Here is a 14,158-nt window from a genome sequence, read left to right as displayed (position 1 = left end):
TTTAGAGCAGATGTGTCTCATTCTGATGTATTGGAATTTGGGGATATTTCTAGCTATATGGGGCGGATGAAAGCTGGATGCATGGAGGAGGGTATTATATTGGGGGTACTTCCGGAAAACTTCAGTACAGAAAGTATGATCTAGTTTTCTGGGGATGGAAACATCAAGAAAAGTAATGATGTTTGGATCAAAACTGACCGTGAAGGATAGACCCATTTGTTTTCATTAAGATAGTTAATAAATTCAAACAAATATTCCACATCCAACCTCCATACCATCCAGCAGTCATCCAAATATCTCCTCCAAATGTCTATTCCCATCAGGTACTTGTTATGGCATGTATCATAAATTAGTTGTTCTTCAATGAAAGCCATAAAAAGGTCAGCATAAATGGGGGCAAAGGATGCCCCCATAGCCATACCCTTTATTTGCCAATAACATGTATCTTGATAGAAAAATACATTATTAGTTAGGGCATGTTCGGTCAGGCATAACAAAAAAAGTATTGAACCCTGGCTGGTATAATTCAGATTTATACAGCCAGTATTCAATGGCCTCCAACCCAGTGGCATGAGGGATGTTTGTGTAAAGAGCACTAGCATCTAGAGTGCACATTAGCCATTCTGGTTCAAGTTGGGTTTCCAAAATGACTTTTAGAAATTCTGTGGTGTCCTGTATGCGTGATCGGACCCACTGTAATAGAGGTTTGAGATATTTCGTAAGAAACAATGACAGTGGTTCAGCGATAGAGCCTCTACCAGACACAATTGGTCTCCCAGGTGGTTTAACAGGGTCCTTGTGTATTTTGGCCAAAAAGTAAATATACTGACTCATAGGGTCTTTAATAGTGAGATGCTGCATGACCTTATCAGTAATAATGCCTTCTTCCCTAGCTAAAAGTGGAGTCCAGAGGCATTTCCAAATAGTAACACCATCTTGAAGTTGTCTTTTGGCTTCAGAATCATACTGCAGCCAATTCATTACCACTACGGCCCCATCTTTATCAGCAGAGAGAATGACAATATCTTTGTTGTTCTGTAATCCAGTTAATGCTTCCCTTTCAATTTCTGAGAGATTATTTGGTTTGTAGGTAATTTGCCTCCTGTGGTAGTGTAGATCTTTGAGGACACTACTTTGAAACTGATGCACTGTGGGATTCATAAGAGGCAAGCACCTGGATTTATGATAAGTAAATTCATTCTCAACACCAAAATCAGTAGAGTCAAACTGCAACCTGAGGTTTATTAGTCTACAAAATGACAATACTCTTGTGCTAAAAGATCCTCAGTAACGAGAAAACCAGGAATAAAACTAAGACCTTTATTGAGAAGATCAATTTGTGTAGTAGACAAGTGCTTTATATAAACATTGTCTAAAATATTCATCTGCCAAGTTTAGTTTCACGGTAATAGATATCATGAAAGGGAATAAATCCAACAAAGCGGGTTGGCATTCTATTCTTGACACCAAAGAGAAAAAAAATGGATTGTTAAACTGGGTGGTTTATTTCCACATGGATTAAATGAACAATTTTAGATCAACCAATTACAAGCTGATTCTAATTAAGTGCATGTATAAGAGACAATATGAAATGAATTGTACTTTACACTGAGGAAGGCTGTGGTGTGTACCAGCTGAAACCGGTCTGTTTGTTTTGCTTTTGCACTGCATTAACTAAATAAATTTGTTTTTTTCAGCCTTACAGTTTGCTGGCTTATATTTTTGTTTTTGGATTCTATATTGTTCAAGCCATGCAATTGTCTTTCATGCAGGGGGAACTTTTTTGGTGTGTATGTGTTTGTCAAAAATCAAATCTCAAAGAGTGTGTGTGTCAGCTACATGGCGCAGGGACATGAAGCACTGGTTTCACAGAGGCAGTGGTGGAGGACTTAGCTCGGGCACTCGGCTGAGGATTTAACTCTGAAGCTGTGCCAGTAGGGAGTCTTACTGGGGACCTGGAGGGAGACAGATATAACGAAATCCAGATGCCGAGCAGACTCCATTCCCTGTGTGCTCTCAAGGGAAATTCTACTTAGTGCAGACAGCTACATCTGGAAACACTGTGTATATCCATTTGTATTCCAAGTGAATGTCTGTCTCCAGTGTCAGTGGTGAGGATTTAGGATCCTTGATTACTAGCCCAGAGAGGGATCGTCACAAGGTGAACAAATATTTACATCTGGCTTTAAAAAAAATGCATGATTTCAGAAATTATGTATCCTATTATTAAAACTGATTTGTGAGCAAATGTTTGTTAGGGTTTCTTAAGCAGCAGAGATGAAAAATATCATCTCCCAATGTTGATTTTTTTTTTGCCTTTGATAGGCAATTAGCAGAACGTGCATGCTGTACAGACTGCAGAGCAACGGTAATTTTCAGAGGACTGAAAATCCACAGCTTGTCTGTCAAAATAATTACTTTTAAGATACATAAATACTTTGGCCAAATGGGTAACCATTTGAAAGGTAGGGAACCACTACACAAGCCTGAAACGCTGAGATTAAAGGGACGAAAAACAGACTTCGATATACTAAGTTTGAGATGGCCAATTCATGGAATAGTCCCTTTTCTCTGAGGTATGGTGATTTTAGAGTTGTCATATACAAGTTTTGGGGGGGTGCATTGGAGCTTGCCCTCCTCCAAAAAAAAAAAAAAAAAAAAAAAAAAGTTTACAGAAAAAGAGTGATGTTCAAACTCTATCTTCTGTAGTTTCAAACCTGCAAAAAAAACACACATTTTTTTTTCATTTGTAACTGATAATACATGGAGTGGCTAAGACTCCATGCACTACAAAGAGATAATCAGGTCTCTCCAATCATAACCAATTATGTGCCCTTGAGATGGATGCCAAGATTAATATCTCAAATTAATTTCTTGGCATCCCTGTCTCAAACACATAACATGGTTATAATTGGAGATCCAAAATGTTCAGAATGTGATAACATCACTATGAAAGCAATTTATAAAATCATACTTATTTTACTGATATACACCTGTAACAAGCACCTGGAGCTGAAATTCATTTCCAAGTATGACCTAATATAGCATCAAAGGAAATAATGGGAGACAAATTAAAAAACAGAAGTTTGCAACTGCAATTTCAGATTAGAGGAACAGTGTGGGACACAAATGTATCAACAATTACACTGATTCAAATCCTCAAAAATAAGGAGAGTTCAAGAAATGCAATCGATTAGATAAAAAATGACCCATAGTTTACATCCACTAAACAGTGTTTAGGATTGTGCAACAATTATCTACTGGTTTAGTCAAATGTGAATGGACATGACTCAGTGGAATGGGAAAAGGAATTAAAATCCCACCAGTCAGATTGTCCCAGCCTGCACTCTGCTTGCAACAGTAAAAACAGCAGCATTTGAGATGGGGGTATAAATGTCTGCAAAAAAAATCATAATTACTGTAAAGTGCAATAAACAGAAGCAATACAGGTGCTATACCTGTTATGAATTACTGAGGATGAAAGCACTTAACTAGTAGAGTTATAAAGTTTTTTTTTTTTTTTTTTTTTTTTTTTTGGGGGGGGGGGGGGGGGGGGGGGTTATATTCTTCATTTGGATATGATTCCTGTAACAGATACAGCACCTGCATTGCATCCGTTTTTGGTCATTTGTTTCTGCAAGTCTGACCCATTTTTTGGTTCTTTAAAGTACAATAAATCCCCGACTGTTGATCTCAAATACATTTTTTCTGCAACAATTTTAAATGTCTTTACTGACGAACAGATATACCTGTTTTTTGTAGGACTTCATTTACATTTTCAATTAGTGAAACATTGTATTTCCAAAATGATGTGTCTTTTATTAGATCAGATTTTTTTAACTCTGGTTGTTCTGGCTTTCTGAAGTGGCACAGTCGAGCAATGTTACTGTCCAATGTTATTGTCTCTTTGTCTGGGGGTGAAATAAGAATCTGATGAATCGACGTATGTTGTATTGATTGTGGACTAACAATCATTTTCATAGGATTGAAAACCCATGATCTATCTGGCTCACGATAAATATGTTCTAAAATATTTAAATCTTTACCTTTCATAACCACGTCCCAGTTTTTCATTTTAAATGTGTTATTTTCATCAGTCATATACTCAGGAAAAACGTGACTCCTAATCATAAAGTTATTAGCCTTTGGGTAAGTCACTTTAAGGTACTCCAGCAACTGTGCCCAGTTTTCATGTTGTACAGGAAAAGCAATTTCATCTAGATCATTAATGACTACATACTGTGCTTTGTACTTGTTTCTATAAACACAATCATTTAATGCAGCAATTTGTCCAAAATAGTGGATATCACCAGGATGATCAGGAAACTTCCAACCATGTGATGGTGTGAAATATGACTCAATTGGCCACTGTACTAACTCAAGAAGTCCACTCCTACTATAGTGGTCAAGCACTTTCTCCATACGTGAGCTAGAATTAGTCAAATAAATTACAATCTTTTGAGCTCCCAGAATCTTGTACATCTCTACATGTTGAATAAATTGTATTACTTTGTCATAGTTATCAAACATGGGTGAAATACACACAACAAATGTGTATTCCATATTATGTTTTTCTTGAATATTCTTAATTTCTAAAAAGTGCAAGGACTTCACATTGCTGCTACTGTCATTAACTGAAACATACGCTAATCCACAGTCATTTGTTGGCTGGCTACATAGGATATCCGTATGCCCGTAAGGGAAATCAAAATGGTCAGAATGAACTACAGCTTCAGCTGTTGTATGCTGTAATGTGCTATTACTGCAACAAAATATGCACTTGAAGTTGGAACCACGGCTTCGATTTTTTATACCCATTACCCGTGTTTTTTTTACAAAATAGTCAAAATAGGCAGATATGAGACACAAATCCACATCTACCCAGGTGATGCCTTTATTTGCTAGGCTGCCACCGCAGACTTTTCTTTGACTCTGATGACTACGGTTAGGAGACTGATCGATGAGCTTCATTTGAGGCCTGATGACCCACTGCATATATCTATTGTAGACTAATGCAGGTATGATACATATCACTATCACTGAGGCAAGAAGTTTCAAAAATCTGTTTTTCATGATTGTTGACTTGTAGTAAAGTAGTCATAAATCCTAGCTGGTACGCACCTATTCTGCAACACTGAAAAAAGAAAGAAAATATATTTTACATGCTAAGCAATAAACCCTACTGTATTCTAGCAATTTCTGTATAGTAAATCAAAAGCTAGCAACTCACAGAAATGTAAATATTTTGAGCAATGACTTACCTTTTGCTAATGTACAAATGAAATGCACCTCCCCTGTATCATTAATAAAGCTGCCTGAAAACTTCAGGATAGCATAAGAGGATACTGAAGGTCAGAAAGCTTATGCAGATGATGATGAGAGATCATCCTCAGAAGAGGACATTTTTTTCCCCAGTTTAAATACTGATAGTTACATGGGGCCAGACTCATGAATGCCTACGCTAAGTGTACACAATCTGCATTCAAAAACATCCCTACCATATATTTTGTGTTGTCTATTCACTCAGATTACACTAAGTCTACAGTTTGTGGTAACCTTTATGAATCCCCCATGATATTTAAAGCTGCAAGAAAATCAGCAGGAAATCTAAAATTAGGAGAAAGAAGGTGGGAGATATGTTTGCGTTCTCTACGCATTCAGAATGCTGTATACTTAGTGTAGGTGTTCATGAATCCAGCCTATTTTGTTTTCACCTTACGAAACAAAAGAAGAGATTACTGAAAGAACTGTTTGCAGAAGGCTTTCCAAACAACACACTCCCTAGTCATTCCCCAGTGTATACTCGAGAAGGAGATGCTCGTTTCACTACAATTCTTGGCACCCTAGTTGGTGACTTGACAAGATTGGTTAGACTGTTGAATCAGTCCTTGGCTTCTCTACCTACTGGATCTCAGTGACTTAACAAAGTTTTAAGTCTCCCAGGCAAACAGGAAGCCCTTTGGCATTCATCACTCCCCACAGCTTCAGAAGGTCTTTTTGCTTTATACAACTTAACATCTGAAGGTGGTGAAGTTTTTTTCCAGTGGAGTTTTGCAGATTTTTAACAATGGTCAGAAAGAGAAAACAAACTCTTGGCACACTTTTTCAGGTGGCTTACGAGCCTGGCTGAACTCTGAACTCAGTTTTAACTATAATACAAATGAGAATGACAGTTTCTACAGCAACTAGATAGAGTGTATTAATTTAAAAGTTAGTGCATGAATTTAAAAGTAGTTCCAAGAAGTTATGTGTATATAAATATCCGAATGATGTAGAAAGTACAGTTGTGTACACTTACCATAAATGTAGATGTTTGAATGTATTCACTGTTGCAGTCATTACATTTGGGTAATCTGCTGGCAGGTTGCCCTCAGTCGGCCTGAATTCCAAAGTCTTGGGTCCTGCGTCGGTTCTTCCATGACGTCAGGTCGTCAGGGGGTATAAAAACAAGCAGCTGACGCCATTTTCTATAGTTTTTCTTGCCCCAGATGTCAGGTGCCCCCAAAAAGGTAGCAAAAATATATATATAAAAACTATATATACACTGCATCAATACAAACTTTACCTTCATCTACAAGCAAATACACCACATAGGTTGTAGAAGATAGAGAAGGAAAGATAAACTCCAGAATGAAAGGGGGATGACGGGCGGGTAACCTGGACTGCATCAATGAATACACTCGAACATCTACATTTATGGTAAGTGTACACAACTGTACTATGTTCTTCGTGTTTCACTGTTGCAGTCATTACATTTGGGTAGAATCCCAAAGCTATGGATGGGAGGCTGGAGCTAAACAGCATTAGGGGTGGCTATAACGCCCTGCAGAACTGCAGTGGCAAAGACTACCCTGGACTTAGAGTAGAGAGGCAAATGATAATGCTTTGTAAAGGTGTGAACAGAACTCCAAGTAGCAGCCTCTAGAATGTCTTTGGTTGGTACTCTGAGAAAGGCTGCAGCTCTGGTGGAATGAGACCTAATGCCCTTGGGCACAGGTATGCCATGGTGTAAGTAGCAGAAACGAATGCAGTGGCTTATCCACTTTGAAATAGTCTGCTTTGAAATAGTCTTTCCTTCTGATCCTGCAGCATATGTCACTAGTAATTGCTCAGTTTTTCTTAGAGCTTTAGTCCTGCTCAAGTAGAATCTTAGTTGTCTGTGTACATCCAAGGAATGCAGAATTCTCCCCCCCTTGTTCTGCGGATTTGGATAAAAGGTTGGCAGATGAATAGTTTGGTTAAGAGCCACACTGAAAACCACCTTAGGCATAAATGAAGGATTGGTCCTCAGAGACACCCTGTCTGGGTAAAATATGATAAAAGGCTCCACAGCTATGAGGGCCTGTAGCGCTGAGACTCTTCTTGCTGAAGTAATTGCTAGTAGCAGAGCTGTTTTCCATGACAAGAACTTTATATCAACAGTAGCAGCTGGTTTAAATGGAGGCAGGGTGAGCTTTTCCAACACAAAATTGAGGTCCCATGCAGGTATTCATAGGTTCATACTAGGCTATCTGCCCTAGGGCATTTATAAGCCTAGCCAGAATGTGTTTGGCTTTCGCCACCCATTTTAAATTAATTTTGCTATGCCCTTTTTTGAGGTTAGTATACTGTGCCTCTGTCTAACAGTGACACAGAAGTCATACCCGGGGTAAACCTACGATCTCCCATCCACTCATCAAGATTCCTCTTGAAGAGAGTCAATGAGGGACTCTGCCTAACCTGGACTGGGATTTTATTCCAGAGTGAAGGGAGCCTCTGGGTTATGAATCTGTCCCTCCAGCATGTCCTATTTATTTCAGTGCTGAGGTTCAAGTCTCTCGGCGTGTAGCTCGATAGGATTTGGATTTTCTGAGGTGCAGCATGTCCATTAATTCCGGGTTGGACATGGCTTTATACGTCAGGCACAGATCGCCTCTGAACAGGCGGTATGCCACTGAGTAGAGCTGGAGTTTCTTTAACCGGGCAGCATATGGCATCTGTTTGAGCCCTTTGATCCTCTTGGTGAGGTACTTTTGGGGTCTTTCCAGTTGCTGCAGGTGTCTGGTAAGGTACATCCCAAAAGGGGCATTGTACTCAATTATGGGCCTGATGAGGGATGAGTAAAGAGGCACGATGACCTCCCCTGATCTAGATGTGAATCCCTTCATGAATAGGTGGGCTATATAAAATGTCTTTCTAAGCACTTTGGCCACGTGGTTGTCAAATGAGAGATTGCTATCAACTTGGGTCCCCAGGTCCCTAATTACTTCTTCTGTACTTAATGGATTACCACCTATGTGGTAATTTGTGGGCACTTTGTTTTTGCCAAAGGGGATGACTGTACACTTTTTAGCGTTTAGCTTGAGGCCATGGCTCTGGCACCAGTTGTCTGTTTCTATGAGGCCCTTTTGGAGGATGCTTGTGTCGGCTGGAGTCTCAATTATGGCGCCCAGTTTGCAGTCATCTGCGAACTTGGTCAGCCACAGTCCTTCTATGTTGGCCTGTACCTCAGAGAAATATATACTGAACAAGAGAGGTCCCAGGACTGAGCCTTGTGGGATGCCACTTGTAACTGGTTTGGAGTCTGACATGGCTCCAGCAATTCTAACCATGTGGGTTCTGTCCTTGAGCCAGTTTGCAACCCATCTAGTGACATAGGGGTTTATATTTAAGCTGGTGAGCTTATCTATAATGCCCGAGTGGGGTATTGTATCGAAGGCTTTTGCGAGGTCCAGGTAGGCTGTGTAGACCACCTTCCCCTCGTCAATTGCCTTGGTGACTGTTTCAAAGAAATCAACCAGGTTTAAGAGGCAGGATCTGCCCTTAACAAAGCCGAACTGGGTAGGATCCAGTGTCTGTAGGTCCCCAATATCTTTATTTACGAGGTCCATGATTATCCTTTCCATAGCTTTGCAGACCAAGCTAGTCAGGCTTATGGGGCGATAGTTTCCAGGATCCATTCAGGCACCACCTTTGTGGAGAGGGACCACAGTTGCTGTACGCCACTCTTTGGGTACATATCCTATAGTAAGGCTGAGATTGAACAGTAGTTTTATGTTTGGGTTTAGCTCTTCTTGGAGTTCATGTAAGACGCAGCCCGGGACACCGTCTGGTCCCATTGATGCTGTGTTTTTGCTTTGGAGAGGCGGCTCTTACCTGAGCATCCGAGATGTCAGGGGCAGCACTCTGCTGGAATAGATATTTGCCCTTTTGGTGGGGAGAAGTTTGCGCTGAACCTGTCAGCTAGGATGTTGGCAATGTCTGTGGGTTCGTGTATTTTTGTCATTTTGGACTAATTCTGAGCATATCTGGGAATTACCACCCAGGTTCCTAACATAACTAAAGAAAGCCTTGTGATTATCCTTAGTGTCCTGTGCAATTTTTCTCTCGAAGCTGGCCTTAGGCGATTTTATGAGTGCCCATAGTTTTTTGCTAATACTGATCAGAGATGCCTTCCCTTTTTGGAATTTTGCTCTATCATTTAGTAGCTTCCTCCTTCTATTGTATAGCTTGTTTATGGCTGGGGTCCACCAGACAGGACGTCTGCCTTTGGAGGATTGGGTCTTGGTTTTATTTGGGATCGCATGATCCATGCATTCCTGAAGGTGTTCATAGAATGCGTTTATAAAGGATTCTGCGGTCTGGGCCATATTTTCCACAGGCCCGGGGGGCTTTGAAGGATTCCACCTCAGTTTTGAGGAGTGTGAAATTTGCTTTAGAGAAGTTTTGTTTATATACCACATAACCGTGGTGTTATCCATCTTTATCAGTAGTTGTCCTGGATGAAAGTAAGTCCTTGAAGGCTGTCAGGGCATTTTGAACAGCTAGCATCTCTTTTTGGTTGATATGTAGATGCATTTGTTTTGGGGTCCATATGCCCTGAATGCATCTTCCCGCCATGTGGGCCTTCCATGCATAATCTGATGCGATTGTTAAGATTTGGCTGGCAGGGGGTAGAGTGAAGGCCCATCCCATGTTTTGGTGACATGCCTTTGCCCACCATAGAAACTCCTGTTGTAGGCAGGGAATGAGAGGAATCATTGTTTCCAGACTGTGACAATGTTGACTCCATAAGCTTTTTAGGTACCACTGAAGTTTCCTCATATGCAGTCTTGCATATGGAATCAGTAGGATGCAGGATGCCATGAAGCCCAAAGCCTGCAGAGTTTGTCTTGCAGATAACTGGGTTTTTGTTGCCATAAGTTTGAAGTAAGTAGTCAGTTGCCTTTGTTTGTCTGGTGTGAGGTAAGCCATCTGGGCAGTTGTATTTAAGCTTGCACTCAGGAATGTTATCTTTTGAGAGGGTACCAGTTATGATTTCTTTTCATTTATTGTGTACCCTAGGCATGTTAGAAGCCTTTTCACAAACGCCAGGTGTTGAGGAAGAATGTCCTTTTCCTCTGCTTGAATGAGACAGTCCAAGTAAGGATATATTTGTATACTTCTTTGTCTGAAAAAAGCAATTACTGGTTGCCAGGTACTTTGTAAAGACCCTGGGCACAGTAGATAAGACAAAGGGCAGTGCAGAGAATTGGTAATGTATTAAGCCAGCCTTGAATCTGAGGTATCTTCTGCACGATTCCCTTATTGGGACATGCAGGTATGCCTCTTTTAGGTCTAATGTCACCAGCCAAGCATTCTTGCCCAGCATGGGCAGAAGCTGCTGCAAAGTCAGCATTTTGAATTTTGGAATGTCCAGGTATGTGTTCAAAATTAAGAACAGTCTTGAGTAAAAACCTTGTCTTTTTTCCTGTTCTGGTACTGGCTGAATGGCCCCCATATCCATGAGAGACGTAACCTGTTTCTGTGCCTCTGCCCATTGATTTTTTTGGCAGATCTGGCCAAACGTTTGCCATTGGCAGAGTATGGAAATGGAATCTGTATCCCTGTGATAATATGTTTAGTACCCACTTGTCCTGGGTTATTAACTGCCAATTTTGAGCAAAAAGTCCTAATTTTCCCCCTAAGGGTGCTGCCAAAAGGTATGTACTTGGCGAAGGCAGAGGGAAGTCACTGGGACTGTTTTCTGTAGGTTTGCGCTTTATCTCCTCCAGATTTGGAGGTAGAAGCACCCCATTGCTTTGACCTGTAAGAATCTTGTGCCTGGTATCTGGAACCCTTTGGGCGTCTGGATTTGCCCCTTTGAGCTCTGTCTGACACAGGAAAGGACCATTTTTTTGTAGGCCAGTATCTACTGAATCTTGGTGGCTGCACTTGTAAGAAGTCTTTTACATTTTGCATAGACTTAGCCTTGTCTTCCATTTTCTTTAAATCCTCTTCTGCCTTAATACCAAACAGAGTATCATGCTGTAAAGGTGCATCCAGTAATTTAGCTTTAATACGATCAGGCAAATTTTGCTCTTTTAGCCAGGCATGCCTCCTAATTACAGATCCAGTAACTGCGGCCCTGTAGGAGGCCACTAAGGAATCAAAACCACATTGCAAAGTATGCTTTCCAACTTGTTCAGCTGCATGCAATAATTCCTGCATTTCTTTATTTTCTGCACATTCAGAAATCAACATCATTTTCTGTTTCAGCAATCCCATAACGTGTTGTTGATACTTGAGCATACGAAACTGGCAGTTTAAGGCCCTAATAGCCAAGGTTGCAGATGTATAAACCTTCTTTCCCCATCTATCCAGTGCCCTTGCATCTCTGTCGGAGGGGGTAGGATTTTTTGCTGTTGAAGCCTTGACTCCCTTTGGACCCTGTGAAATAGTTTCAGGATCAACAGCAGGGTTTCTAAATAAAACTTTGTGAGAGTCAGGGACCCTGTAATATCGGTCAGGCTTGCTGGGAGCCGGAGGTAAGGAGTCCGGGGTCAAGCTTGACTCCGAAAACACATCATCCACAATGTCTAAAACAGGGGGTATGGCTAAAGGCCTGTGCTGAGGGAGAAGAAGGAAATCCCTGAGCCTCTTTTTTTGATTCTGAGGAATCTTGACTCTCCCAGTGAAAATGCTCCCTCAAAGTATGCAAGGTTTCTCCAAATGAATAATCCTCAGGAGGTGATGCAGATGGGATAGACTCCTCTGCATCAGTATCCTCATAGGGAGGTATAGATAATTCCTGATCAGAAGAGGAATCGGAAGAAATAGAAACCTGATCTGAAGATTCATAGTCAGCGTCTTGCCTAGGCCTCTTATCAGGAGGGGCATGGGAACCCCTGATCACGGTAATAAGGTCTTCAGCCATTTTGATCATCTGTTTTTTAGGCATAGCGGCCTGTGCACGTGGCTCATGTGTCATTTGTTTTAGCTTTAGAAGTTGCTTTTGTCTTTGGTTTTGCAGTTGTCGTCTGTTTGATATAAAAATGTTGAGGCCTGAATACACCCTCAGAAGCCGGTGCCTGCTCAGCGGCTCTGGACCCATCCAAGGGAGATACATCCATGGGTCCAATACTTTGAGCATCTTGCGGCGTGCCGAACTCCACATAGGTCTCGGTAAGGGCCTGCGACTCTAAAGTAGCGGGTATCAGGGGCTGCAAAAGCGCCTCACTGAGTACCGGCGAACCAGCGACTGGCTTAGGAGAAGCTTCGTCGTCGGTTTTGGACCTTGGCTGTCTGTCTCTGTCCTTTTCTTTGCGTTTTTTATGTACTCTGGTAGTCTGATTGCTATCCGATGACATTTCTGGGTAGTTAAAAATGTTTCCAAAATACTTTGAGGCAAAAATATACCGACGCTTAATAGTGCGTTGGTTAAATCTAGCACAAAACCAACAGCCAGGCATATTGTGATCAGGGCTTAGGCAAGGAATACAGTATAAATGGAAATCCTTAGGAGGTATTTTCTTCCCACAAGTAATACAATTATTAACTTTTTCTGACATTGGTATGGAGCAAGAAAAAAGTTTCCCCAACGGGGTACTTAGCTTTAGTGAAGACTTTGGTTCTGAAACTCAAACTCGAATATTTCAGGAGTCAGCCGACTAGCACTTGCTAAATGCTTCTGCTTTGGGCACCGCGCGGCAAGAAAGAAAATGGTGTCGGCTGCTTGTTTTATACCCCTGATGACCAGACGTCATGGAAGAGGCGACAGCAACCGAGACAGGACCCAAGACTTTGGAGATTCAGGCAGACTGAGGGCAACCTGCCAGCAGATTACCCAAATGTAATGACTGCAACAGTGAAACACGAAGAACATCTTGGAAGTGACTATTATTTTGAATTGCTTGAAAAGTTTGAAGATTGGGGATTTGTATTAATGTGCTCTATTATCTCTCATAATGAATATCTTATGCAGTTTTTGGTTGAGATTGAGGTAATTAATAAGAGGATACAAAATTATTTCCTTTTTACTGTTGAAGAATATAACTTATGTTTTCATCAAGTGTTTGATGATGTTGTTCATAGATGTTCTAAGATTAAAGAATGGAAAATGAATAAGCTTGGATGTGATGAAAAGGAATATGTTAAAAAAGGCTTATCTTCCCCCCAAGCACAAAATGGGGGGGGGGGTTAGTTATGATAGTGGACATCATAACAGGCAGGAATTCAGGAATCACCCTAATTCTGTCAGTAATGTTGACATTACATCACATTCTGAGGCAGTACTACCGTAACCCAATGAAAATTTTAACATCGACATTTGTGACCCTTTAGAATTCCTTCCCCTTCATCTATCCAATAGGATTTGGCAGAGAGAACAGCAGCATATGAATACACAATTTCATCCTGAGCTCAAAACATCAACCTCATTATCAACAAACGAGAAAAGGCAAGGGGAGAAGAAGATACTGACCAATCAGGGACTAGTGTCCCATAATGAGATTTTGCAGTATGGGATAATCTTTGAACAAGATAATTTCAAGGTGTACAGCTACAGTAATATTACTTTAGATAAATCACACTTTTCCGTTTTTAAAAAAGGGTTGACCTTTGTACCTTCAAGATTTTTTAAGTAGAACATTAACGGATATAAAACTGCTCCTGAGGAAACTAAATTTTTGAAGTATTATTTAAATTTTTGAAGTATTATTTAAATCAGGTGGTGGGCCAAATGATTTAGTACTACAAAAAAAAAAAAAAAAAAATTTCATAACACCAGGTGTAGTGGTGGGCTAAATGACTTTTTGGAGCTTAAGCTTGACAAATTAGCCAAACACAATAAGAAAAGACATTATTTCAACCTGAATAAAGTTGGAATAAGCACCCTGGATGATTTAACTTCAAACACTGA

At 40.6% G+C, this 14,158-nt stretch overlaps 1 protein-coding gene across 1 annotated transcript in view; it reads right to left on the bottom strand.

Annotated features, from left to right (window-relative positions):
- Positions 1-3,547: 3,547 nt before the first annotated feature.
- The window catches only part of LOC122790811, a 112,749-nt gene continuing 102,138 nt past the window's right edge, over positions 3,548-14,158 (bottom strand). The window contains exon 2 of the mRNA XM_044058436.1: positions 3,548-5,134. Within this exon, the coding sequence (XP_043914371.1) occupies positions 3,730-5,073 (1,344 nt within the window). The 5' untranslated portion in view covers positions 5,074-5,134 and the 3' untranslated portion in view covers positions 3,548-3,729. The remainder of the gene's footprint in view (positions 5,135-14,158) is intronic.

Source organism: Protopterus annectens, chromosome 16.part0 (genome assembly GCF_019279795.1).
Source record: "Protopterus annectens isolate FY-2018-M chromosome 16.part0, PAN1.0, whole genome shotgun sequence".
NCBI classification, from domain to species: Eukaryota; Metazoa; Chordata; order Ceratodontiformes; family Protopteridae; genus Protopterus; species Protopterus annectens.
This window is presented reverse-complemented; position numbering and strand designations above follow the sequence as displayed.